We start from the raw sequence: 12,458 nt of genomic DNA, 5'->3' as shown, positions 1-12,458 counted from the left end.
CGCCACGCTTGGTGCCCCGGGCCGACTAGCTAATTCGGCCGGACGCTCTCCCGTGCTGCGGCGGCCGGCGACCCTCCCCGCATTCGGAACCCCAGGCCGGCTGGCATTCTTCCAAGACGCTTCGACTGCCGAACCTCCCCTACGGCGAGAATTTTCCAGAGTTAAAGGACCCACAGCAACTTTCACTGGTGGAACCCGTAGACAAACGTGTGCCACGAGCGCCACCTACTGGGCAGGATAAGAAAAACAGAACCCAGAGATTGCATAGAAAAATCTTTCAACCTGTGGGGTCGAACACCCAGGGAAATTTGACTAAATGCCCAGAGGCCAGCAGAAGATAACGGATCACGCTCAGAAAATTGAACATATGGCCCAGTCAAACGAAGAAACCAATAGTTCAAATGAGATACAGGAGCTGAAACAACTAATGTTGAATATACGAACACAAATGGAAAACCTCTTCAAAAACGAAATCGATAAATTGAGGGAGGACATGAAGAAGACATGGGCTGAACATAAAGGAGAAATAGAAAAACTGAAAAAACAAATCACAGAACTTATGGAAGTGAAAGATAAAGTAGAAAAGATGGAAAAAACAATGGATACCTACAATGACAGATTTAAAGAGACAGAAGATAGAATTAGTGATTTGGAGGATGAAACATCTGAATTCCAAAAAGAAACAGAAACTATCCGGAAAAGAATGGAAAAATTTGAACAAGGTATCAGGGAACTCAAGGACAATGTGAACCGTACAAATATACGTGTAGTGGGTATCCCAGAAGGAGAAGAGAAGGGAAAAGGAGGAGAAAAACTAATGGAAGAAATTATCACTGAAAATTTCCCAACTCTTATGAAAGACCTAAAATTACAGATCCAAGAAGTGCAGCACACCCCAAAGAGATTAGACACAAATAGGCGTTCCCCAAGACACTTACTAGTTAGAATGTCAGAGGTCAAAGAGAAAGAGAGGATCTTGAAAGCAGCGAGAGAAAAACAATCTGTCACATACAAGGGAAACCCAATAAGACTATGTGTAGATTTCTCAGCAGAAACCACGGAAGCTAGAAGACAGTGGGATGATATATTTAAGTTACTAAAAGAGAAAAACTGCCAGCCAAGACTCCTATATCCAGCAAAATTGTCCTTCAAAAATGAGGGAGAAATTAAAACATTCTCAGACAAAAAGTCACTAAGAGAATTTGTGACCAAGAGACCAGCTCTGCAAGAAATACTAAAGGAAGCACTAGAGTCAGATACAAAAAGACAGAAGAGAGAGGCATGGAGAAAAGTGTAGAAAGAAGGAAAGTCAGATATGATATATATAATACAAAAGGCAAAATGGTAGAGGAAAATATTATCCAAACAGTAATAACTCTAAATGTTAATGGACTGAATTCCCCAATTAAAAGACATAGACTGGCAGAATGGATTAAAAAACAGGATCCTTCTATATGCTGTCTACAGGAAACACATCTTAGACCCAAAGATAAACATAGGCTGAAAGTGAAAGGTTGGGAAAAGATATTTCATGCAAATAACAACCAGAAAAGAGCAGGAGTGGCTATACTAATATCCAACAAATTAGACTTCAAATGTAAAACAGTTAAAAGAGACAAAGAAGGACACTATATACTATTAAAAGGAACAATTAAGCAAGAAGACATAACAATCGTAAATATTTACGCACCGAACCAGAATGCCCCAAAATACATGAGGAATACACTGCAAACACTGAAAAGGGAAATAGACACATATACCATAATAGTTGGAGACTTCAATTCACCACTCTCATCAATGGACAGAACATCTAGACAGAGGATCAATAAAGAAATAGAGAACCTGAATATTACTATAAATGAGCTTGACTTAACAGACATTTATAGGACATTACATCCCACAACAGCAGGATACACCTTTTTTTCAAGTGCTCATGGATCATTCTCAAAGATAGACCATATGCTGGGTCACAAAGCAAGTCTTAACAAATTTAAAAAGATTGAAATCATATACAACACTTTCTCGGATCATAAAGGAATGAAGTTGGAAATCAATAATAGGCGGAGTGCCAGAAAATTCATAAATACATGGAGGCTCAACAACACACTCTTAAACAACAAGTGGGTCAAAGAAGAAATTGCAAGAGAAATTAGTAAATACCTAGAGGCAAATGAAAATGAAGACACAACATATCAAAACTTATGGGACGCAGCAAAGGCAGTGCTAAGAGGGAAATTTATTGCCCTAAATGCCTTTATCAGAAAAGAAGAAAAGGCAAAAATGCAGGAATTTACTGTCCACTTGGAAGAACTGGAGAAAGAACAGCAAACTAATCCCAAAGCAAGCAAAAGGAAAGAAATAACAAAGATTAGAGCAGAAATAAATGAAATTGAAAACATGAAAACAATAGAGAAAATCAATAAGACCAGAAGTTGGTTCTATGAGAAAATCAACGAGATTGATGGGCCCTTAGCAAGATTGACAAAAAGAAGAAGAGAGAGGATGCAAATAAATAAGATTAGAAATGAAAGAGGAGACATAACTACTGACCTCACAGAAATAAAGGAGGTAATAACAGGATACTATGAACAACTTTACGCTAATAAATACAACAATTTAGATGAAATGGACAGGTTCCTGGAAAGACATGAACAACCAACTTTGACTCAAGAAGAAACAGACGACCTCAACAAACCAATCACAAGTAAAGAGATTGAATTAGTTATTCAAAAGCTCCCTAAAAAGAAAAGTCCAGGACCAGACGGCTTCACATGTGAATTCTATCAAACATTCCAGAAAGAATTAGTACCTACTCTCCTCAAACTCTTCAACATAATCGAAGTGGAGGGAAAACTACCTAATTCATTCTATGAAGCCAACATCACCCTCATACCAAAACCAGGCAAAGATATTACAAAAAAAGAAAACTACAGACCAATCTCTCTAATGAATACAGATGCAAAAATCCTCAATAAAATTCTAGCAAATCGTATCCAACAACACATTAAAAGAATTATACATCATGACCAAGTAGGATTCATCCCAGGTATGCAAGGATGGTTCAACATAAGAAAATCAATTAATGTAATACACCATATCAACAAATCAAAGCAGAAAAATCACATGATCATCTCAATTGATGCAGAGAAGGCATTTGACAAGATTCAACATCCTTTCCTGCTGAAAACACTTCAAAAGATAGGAATACAAGGGAACTTCCTTAAAATGATAGAGGGAATATATGAAAAACCCACAGCTAATACCATCCTCAATGGGGAAAAATTGAAAACTTTCCCCCTAAGATCAGGAACAAGACAAGGATGTCCACTATCACCACTATTATTCAACATTGTGTTGGAAGTTCTAGCCAGAGCAATTAGGCAAGAAAAAGAAATACAAGGCATCAGAATTGGAAAGGAAGAAGTAAAACTATCACTGTTTGCAGACGATATGATACTATATGTAGAAAACCCAGAAAAATCCACAACAAAACTACTAGAGCTAATAAATGAGTACAGCAAAGTAGCAGGCTACAAGATCAACATTCAAAAATCTGTAGCTTTTCTATACACTAGTAATGAACAAGCTGAGGCGGAAATCAAGCAACGAATCCCATTTACAATCGCAACTAAAAGAATAAAATACCTAGGAATAAATTTAACCAAAGAGACAAAAAACCTATATAAAGAAAACTACAAAAAATTGCTAAAAGAAATCACAGAAGACCTAAATAGATGGAAGGGCATACCGTGTTCATGGATTGGAAGACTAAATATAATTAAGATGTCAATCCTACCTAAACTCATCTACAGATTCAATGCAATACCAATCAAAACCCCAACAACTTATTTTTCAGAATTAGAAAAACCAATAAGCAAATTTATCTGGAAGGGCCGGTTGCCCCGAATTGCTAAAAACATCTTGAGGAAAAAAAACGAAGCTGGAGGTCTAGCGATGCCGGACTTTAAGGCATATTATGAAGCCACAGTGGTCAAAACAGCATGGTATTGGCATAAAGATAGATATATCGACCAATGGAATCGAATAGAGTGCTCAGATATAGACCCTCTCATCTATGGACATTTGATCTTTGATAAGGCAGTCAAGCCAACTCACCTGGGACAGAACAGTCTCTTCAATAAATGGTGCCTAGAGAACTGGATATCCATAAGTAAAAGAATGAAAGAAGACCCGTATCTCACACCTTATACAAAAATTAACTCAAAATGGATCAAAGATCTAAACATTGGGTCTAGGACCATAAAACAGTTAGAGGAAAATGTAGGGAGATATCTTACGAATCTTACAACTGGAGGCGGTTTTATGGACCTTAAACCTAAAGCAAGAGCACTGAAGAAAGAAATAAATAAATGGGAGCTCCTCAAAATTAAACACTTTTGTGCATCAAAGAACTTCATCAAGAAAGTAGAAAGACAGCCTACACAATGGGAGACAATATTTGGAAATGACATATCAGATAAAGGTCTAGTATCCAGAATTTATAAAGAGATTGTTCAATTCAACAAAAAAAAGACAGCCAACCCCATTACAAAATGGGAAAAAGACTTGAACAGACATCTACCAGAAGAAGAAATACGGATGGCCAAGAGGCACATGAAGAGATGCTCAATGTCACTGGCCATTAGAGAAATGCAAATCAAAACCACAATGAGATATCATCTCACACCCACCAGAATGGCCATTATCAACAAAACAGAAAATGACAAGTGCTGGAGAGGATGCGGAGAAAGAGGCACACTTATCCACTGTTGGTGGGAATGTCAAAGGGTGCAACCACTGTGGAAGGCAGTTTGGCGGTTCCTCAAAAAGCTGAATATAGAATTGCCATACGACCCAGCAATACCATTGCTGGGTATCTATTCAAAGGACTTAAGGGCAAAGACACAAACGGACATTTGCACACCAATGTTTATAGCAGCGTTATTTACAATTGCAAAGAGATGGAAACAGCCAAAATCTCCATCAACAGAAGAGTGGCTAAACAAACTGTGGTATATACATACGATGGAATATTATGCAGCTTTAAGACAAGATAAACTTATGAACCATGTAATAACATGGATGGACCTAGAGAATATTATGCTGAGTGAATCCAGCCAAAAACTAAAGGACAAATATTGTATGGTCCCACTGATGTGAACGGACATTCGAGAATAAACTTGAAATATGTCATTGGTAACAGAGTTCAGCAGGAGTTAGAAACAGGGTAAGACAATGGGTAATTGAAACTGAAGGGATACAGACTATGCAACAGGACTAGATACAAAAACTCAAAAATGGACAGCACAATAATACCTAATTGTAAAGTAATCATGTTAAAACACTGAATGAAGCTGCATCTGAGCTATAGGGTTTTTTTGTTTTTGTTTGCTTGTTGGTTTGTTTGTTGTTGTTGTTTTTTACTATTATTACTACTTTTATTTCTTTTCTTTATATTGGCGTTTTATATCTTTTTCTGTTGTGTTGCTAGTTCCTCTAAACCGATGCAAATGTACTGAGAAACGATGATCATGCATCTATGTGATGATGTTAAGAATTGCTGAGTGCATATGTAGAACGGTATGATTTCTAAATGTTGTGTTAATTTCTTTTCTTTTTTTTTTTCTTTCCGTTAATAAAAAAATAAAAAATAAAAAAAATAAAAATAAAAATAAAAGTTACTGGGGGACACGGCTGGGAAAGGAAATGAGAAGTTAAGGCTTAAAATGTACAAGCTTCCTATTTGGAATGATGGAAATGTCTTGGTAATTGATGTGGTAATGGTAGCACAACATTGTGAACATAATTTACAGCACTGAAATATGTATTTGTATGTGGTTAAAAAAGGAAATGTTAGGTTGTACAGATGATAACAATAAAAAGTAAAAAGAAAAAAAAATCCATGGATCTATACTACACAAACAGTGATCCCTAGTTAAAGTACAGACTGTTGTTAATAGTCCACATTATAAAAATGTGCTTTCAATATTAACAAATGTTTCACACCAATGCAAGTGTTGGTACGGTGATGTATTTATGCAGGATTGTTCTGTAAATCCACAGTTTCTCTAACAACAAATAAATAAAAGTACTACCATGGTGGGTCTATGACGTCTGAGGTGATGGTATATTTTGTCAATAATATCCCGTTTTTGAGTAATTTTACGATCTCCGATAAATAACTTAAAAGAAAAGTTGTTCACAATCAAATTCACATGCTCAACACTAAGAGTATGCAATAAGAACATGCATTTTTTAAAAAAGGATTTACCAATAGAAAAATGGGCAAAAGACTTGAACAAAGCATTTCACAAAACGGATAATAAACACATTGGCAGGTGTTTAACTTCATCAATCTCAGAGTAATATAAATTAAAATCACAATGTAATGCAACTACACACCCATCAGAATAGCAGAAATGAAAAAAGGCAGAAAATATAGTGTTGGCAAGGATGTAGAACAAGAGGGAGGAAGGAACTCTCATACATAGCTGGTGGTGTGTAACTTCATGGAAACACTTTGGAAAACTGCTTGGCAGTATCTACTAAAGCTGAATGTACACATATTCTCCCTATCATTTAGGCCAGCCAAAGTGCTTTTGGTGTGAATTTTCAAATTTGATCTTTTGAGGAAGAAACTGTGTTCTCCAAATATATTAGAAGTAATGTCTTGGTTGGTTGAAACTTCACCAATATGTGGAAAATAATCTTTGTTTATTTTTTTTACTAAAAATACTGAGTTCGAACCTAGGGCAATATATAAGATTCCACAAGGTTCCATGAGTAACTTTTCAGAAACCTACAACCTCCAGATGGGTCCCTGGATCAGATAAATCCTGAAACCTAGAGGGCCCAGCCTCTCCAGAACATCAGATAGTTCCATCTCCCTACCCCTATCAGTGACAGACCCTTCCAACATGAAATAGAATGGCCACAGCCCAAACACCCCTAAAGAGAGGGATAGGAAGATCAAAGGTGATTATGGAGTTATATAATCACCTTTGATCTTTCTATCCCTCTATACAGAGAAGATAGGATTTAATAAATGAATATGATTGCTGAAACATTAAATACTCAAGGCTAGATAATTTATAGTTTGAAAAATGGGTTAACCCTCTTCTAAAATACAGATGACTGCAAGAAAAATAGGTGTCTTTAAGTAGGAAAGATTCATGGGGTCAGCTCCTTTCCCATGTTGCATTCTAATTAAACGAAACTACTGAAGGAATTTGATAAAGTAAAAAATCTATCTGGCCATACCATTAAAAATAAATAAATACTGAGTATGAAAAAGTAATAAAAACAATTTGATGAAACAGAACTCTAGGACAGCAATATAAAAATTCCTGACTAAGCAAAGATTAGAGGATGGCTACTGAAGCAGATTACTTTAAACTAAATTAGAGGCCGGGCCAAATTGAGATTATTAGGGATTTTTTTGGAACTTGCACAAAGGGGAAAAAAGGAATTTCATTTTGCTATTGGGGCAGTACAAGATTGTAAAGGACACAAAGATGAATCTAATGATTCATACTCCCAGTTTATGGGGGCTCAATTTCCAATGTCAGAAAGTACTTAAAAAGTAGAGGCACCAGATGTGGTCTCTCTCTCTAAGCTAGCTCAGCAGATGAACTCTCTGCCCTTTCTCCTATGTGGGACATGACTCCTGGGGTATAAATATCCTTGACAACGTGGGACAGAAATCCCGGGATGAGCCAGGACCTAGCATCAAGTGACTGAGAAAGCCTTCTTGACAAAAAGGAGAAGAGAGAAATGAGACAAAATAAAGTTTCAGCGGCTGTGAGATTTCAAACAGAGTTGAGAGGTTATCCTGAAGGTTATTCTTATGCAATAAATAGATATCCCTTTTTAGTTTAGGGTATACTGGAATGGTTGGATGGAAGCACCTGAAACTTTTGAGCTGTGTTCAAGTAGCCTTGATTCTTGAAGACGACTGCATAAAGAGATAACTTTTGCAATATGACTGTGTGATTTTGAAAACCTTGTGTCTGATGCTCCTTTTATCGGAGGTATGGACAGATGAGTGAAAAAATATGGATAAAAAATAAATAAATAATACAGGGGACAAAGGGTAAAATAAATCGGGTAGATGGAAATACTAGTGGTTATTGAGAAGGAAATATAAGGAACATGGGGTGTATGAGTATTTTCTTTTTTTATTTCTTTTTCTAGAGGGTTGCAAATGTTTGAAAAATGATCATGGTGATAAATACACAATTATGTGATGATATTATGAGCCATGGATTGTATACCATGTAGGAAATGTTATGTGTGTGAAAATTTCTCAAAAAAATACCTAAAAAAAAAAAGTAGAGGCAGACAAACAAAACACTTAAAGTCTGTTAAATTCATGCATGTGAAGGCCCTCCTTTAAAGACCTTAAAATAGAATTGGAACAATGTTATTCAAGAGAGATTACTTTGGAAATTGCCTGGTATTCATTATCATTGTGTTGGAGAGGGTCTGTCAAGTTTTTCAGCAGGGCAGAAATAAATACCAGCAACATAAATAACTAGAAAGTATAAATCCAAAACTGAAACAATGACTTGGAGTTCTGATATGGCCAAATATAAAAATATTTACTCAAATGGATGCTGCTTTACTCTTGGCAGAGTAGAACTACTTGCGTGCAGAAAAGTTAGAATGGTAAATCTTCTGATAAAGTTTTAGAGGGTCCCTGGCCATACCTTGTTCTATGCCAGCCAATCCTTTACTAACCTTGGAGGGGTATGTAAGTGTGTAGAGGAGGGGAGAGGCATGTATCAAGGTTGAATGAATGAAAGAGTCTTTTATATGAGGCTCAAAGAAGGAAGTAATACCTAATTTAGTCAGCAGGGAGAGATTTGCCTGCCTTTCACTTATTTTGAAGGCAGCTCTATGTTGAAATACAGCAAACTACAAAAACAACCATCATCAATCAACCAGCTGTGTAGTACCACAAAAGCAAGCATCAGTCTGCTATAACACATAAGTTCTGCTCTAGCTTAGGCAAGGTAAACTCTTAATTTTCCAAACCTGCCAGTTTTATATATGTGGGTATACATATATATATATATATGTTTTTGGGTAAAGTAGAAGCCTCGAATTTAGAGGGAAAGAAAACTGGAAAACTGAAGCTCTGAGATAAAAAAAAAAAAATCTACAAATAGATCTAAGATTCTTTTCAATGACCAAAGAAAGGAGCTGGCTAACAAGGTAACATATATGTAATGCTTCCTGAGACATAAAGGACTACTAACGCAAAACCATGTCCAGAAATCTAGCAACTTCTATGGTTGTCTGTAGCCTACAGAGAAATAGTTGGCTTTGTTCATCTTTCCAATTCTACATCTTGGTTTGGTTTTACTGCCTAGATTATGTATGTCTTTGCTTGTGGTTGTGATAATCCTCTTCTCTTATCTTTCCCCACTGTAAAAATCTCATTAAAAGAACACAAAATTCAAGAATGATCCAAGAAAGAAAAGAGATGACTTATTAAATGCAATGATCCAAGAAAGAAAAGAGATGACTTATTAAATGCATTCAGGCTCTGTCTGATCCGCATTAAAAGGAAAACTGAACATCTGTTAAATGCCTATTATATACTATACACTGTTAAGTACTTTTCTATATAGTTCCTTTAATAGACTTTAGGTAAGTACTGTTCTTATATGCTAAATGCACTAACATTCAATTTTAAAAGATAAGCTCTTAGAGGCAGTTTTCTAACTCAGCATATTAAATTGGAAGGAATCATAAAAAAAAAAGACCACTAAACAGTGAATTCATACTATTACGTTTTCTTAATACTTACTTAATACTATTACATTTTCTCAAAGCAATGGAATAACCAAATAAAGGTTCTAAACTTTTTCTCATGACGAATTATTCAAAAGGTCAACATTTGAAATAAGGCAGATGGAAACAACAAACAAAAAAGAGCTTCAAGTTTAACTTAAATAGAATCTGATATACAGAAAATGACATTACACTGGTGATAATGTGATACCGCAGACAAAATTGACAGCAAAGTTGAGGCACTTTGATTTTAAAATGGGGTTAAATGAAACTACAAGGTCTACAGCAGGAACAATGTTCTCTACTTGGATTTGCACAGAAACTTTCAACTGGCCACGTTCCAGCCAGTCTTCAGTCAAAAGAGGTTTGCAGAGAAACTAAACTAAAATTCTTAAAACCCTTCTCTGCTATATCATATTTATCTACAAAGCTGAATGATCAGGAATACTTTATCACATACATGGGTTTTTCAAATAACTGAAGCTTATTAAAACTGTTTACAATTGATTTACTGTAGAAAACAAAAAATATATGCATCATGCCTATACACAAAGCTTTCTTAACAATTCAAGTTTATTATTACAATATAAACTCATCGTAAAGGATTTTAATGTAAATCAGTTTTTCTCTGTCTTTTTTCCATTTTCCATCAGCTCTGTGAGTCACTGTAGTTCTTAATAAGGCATTACAAACTGTCTATAGAGCAAATACATGGCTTTTCTGCTGGATTGCATGACAGCTATGCATGGTACCATGAGAGATACTCAGGGGCTTTTCTCCTAATTCAGTTTGGAGTAAACAGCTCTGTGCCTATGAAGCCTGAAGTGATGGGAAGACTGGTCTTTGTTTATGTATGGAGTTACCATATTTATCAGCATACTTTTACGAAAACTACAACTTCCTCAGGTTCACTCATGTCTGGTAAAATTTTTTATTGTATTTGCTCTATCAGTAAATAACTCTAAGCTATGTGAAAGATTTTTATTTTTCCTATATAGTATTAGAGCACCACCTTGTGTTAGAAACTTGAGCAAATTAGCAGACATCTATATCTTAGATACCTTAGTCGTCCAAAGTTTTACTGTCCAGTCAAATGATGAAGTGACAAAAAGATGTGAGAAGTCTACTGCTCCAACAGCTGCATGACAATGGATGCCAGTGATTGGTCCTTGATGTCCCTCAAACATCTCACTGATTCCAGCTTTGCTATATCATAAAAGTGAAAATGTTAGGGAACTCTTTTGCCAATAGACCAATATAAAACATTTTATTATGGGTTTAAATATCAGACCTTGACCCAAGTTCATCAAACTTCAATTCTACGCTCCTAACACATTAGAACAACTCGAGTGTTATTCTATCCACACTTGACAAGACTGCTAAAGCAATAAACCATAAACATCATGCTACTGAAAAAGAACTGAAAAGTTCAATATCTGAGGTGGTAGAACAGAAATAAAGCGATGTTACATGTAAGAGAGACAATCTGGGCTACTTCTAAATCAAAAGCTTTAAAGTGAAGGTGATCTGTATGTGAGATGAAATCTGAACACTCAATTTTATGTAAGGAAGCACTCGATAAGGTACAGCCAGACAATTTCAAAACAGATTGAACAGCAGGAGAAATACTAGCCAATTTAAAATGTGTACGTGATATTAATGTACAATTATCAGGAGGATTGAACTAAAACTCAAAGGCCAAATAAATTGAAATGTGAAAATATTCTTACAACTTTATTAAAAGTCAGTAATGGCACATAGCTACTGCATTTGAAATTCCTAAATGTTCCTCTCTATCACTAATTTCTGTGTGCTTGCATACACACAACCCAAAAAAAATCCAGAACACATCACGAATCCAAAATGACCTATTTTTAAAGAGAAGTATTTAATTTTAACTTTATAACTCTGAACTCAAATAATTTGTCACATAAAATGAGTGGCTCTAGGACACATTTCTATTTAAATATGGGGCATTTTGTTTCAATGAATTTATTTAAGGGAGAATTTTAAATAATTGCAAATTCCAGTTTAAGTTTACCTTCCATGACGGCATGCCGTGTACACAGAGCCTTCTTCACTCCCAACAACAAAGTTGTTGACATCTCCAACAGGGAAGGACATAGATGTCACAGCTACTGCTTTTGACTGTTTATGAACCAACTCCATGCTATCCTAAACAAGACAAAATTGAGGAAATTATTTTGTAAACTTGCAACTTTAAATGTTTATTAAAAAAATTTCTAGTTCAGATTGGTTTATAGTTACATTATGCTACTTACCTAAGATGGAGTACATATACACTTAAATAGTAACAATGTTTCCCTCACAATTTCAGAGTTTCCCAAGTTTAACCTACCTGTGGATGAGAAAGCATGTCCAGACTCCATGAACAAATTTTCCCATCAGTTGAGATGCTAATCAGATTGTGAGCATTTTGTGTTCCAACTACATTCACACAATATACAGGGTGCTAATGAGAAAGAGAAAAGCAAATTTTAAATGATTATTTTACAAAAAAATGAAATTTTTACTGTCTAATCGCAGGCATTATTTCATATCAAAACAGCTTCAAATAACTTTGAAGGGATTTTTTTTTTTGGGTGCATGGTCCAGGGAATTGAACCCAGATCTCCTGCATGGAAGGCAGGCATTCTACC

The 12,458-nt window shown here is 35.6% G+C and overlaps 1 protein-coding gene across 6 annotated transcripts in view; it reads right to left on the bottom strand.

Moving 5' to 3' along the window:
- Positions 1-12,458, bottom strand: part of DYNC1I2 (dynein cytoplasmic 1 intermediate chain 2) — a 93,996-nt gene that overhangs the window by 16,205 nt on the left and 65,333 nt on the right. For all 6 annotated transcript variants that reach the window (XM_077154131.1, XM_077154133.1, XM_077154130.1 and 3 more), the window contains 3 exons: positions 12,158-12,271; positions 11,840-11,973; positions 10,860-11,004 (listed from right to left, as the gene is read on the bottom strand). In XM_077154131.1, the coding sequence (XP_077010246.1) occupies positions 10,860-11,004; positions 11,840-11,973; positions 12,158-12,271 (393 nt within the window). The remainder of the gene's footprint in view (positions 1-10,859; positions 11,005-11,839; positions 11,974-12,157; positions 12,272-12,458) is intronic.

Source organism: Tamandua tetradactyla, chromosome 3 (assembly GCF_023851605.1).
Source record: "Tamandua tetradactyla isolate mTamTet1 chromosome 3, mTamTet1.pri, whole genome shotgun sequence".
NCBI classification, from domain to species: Eukaryota; Metazoa; Chordata; class Mammalia; order Pilosa; family Myrmecophagidae; genus Tamandua; species Tamandua tetradactyla.
This window is presented reverse-complemented; position numbering and strand designations above follow the sequence as displayed.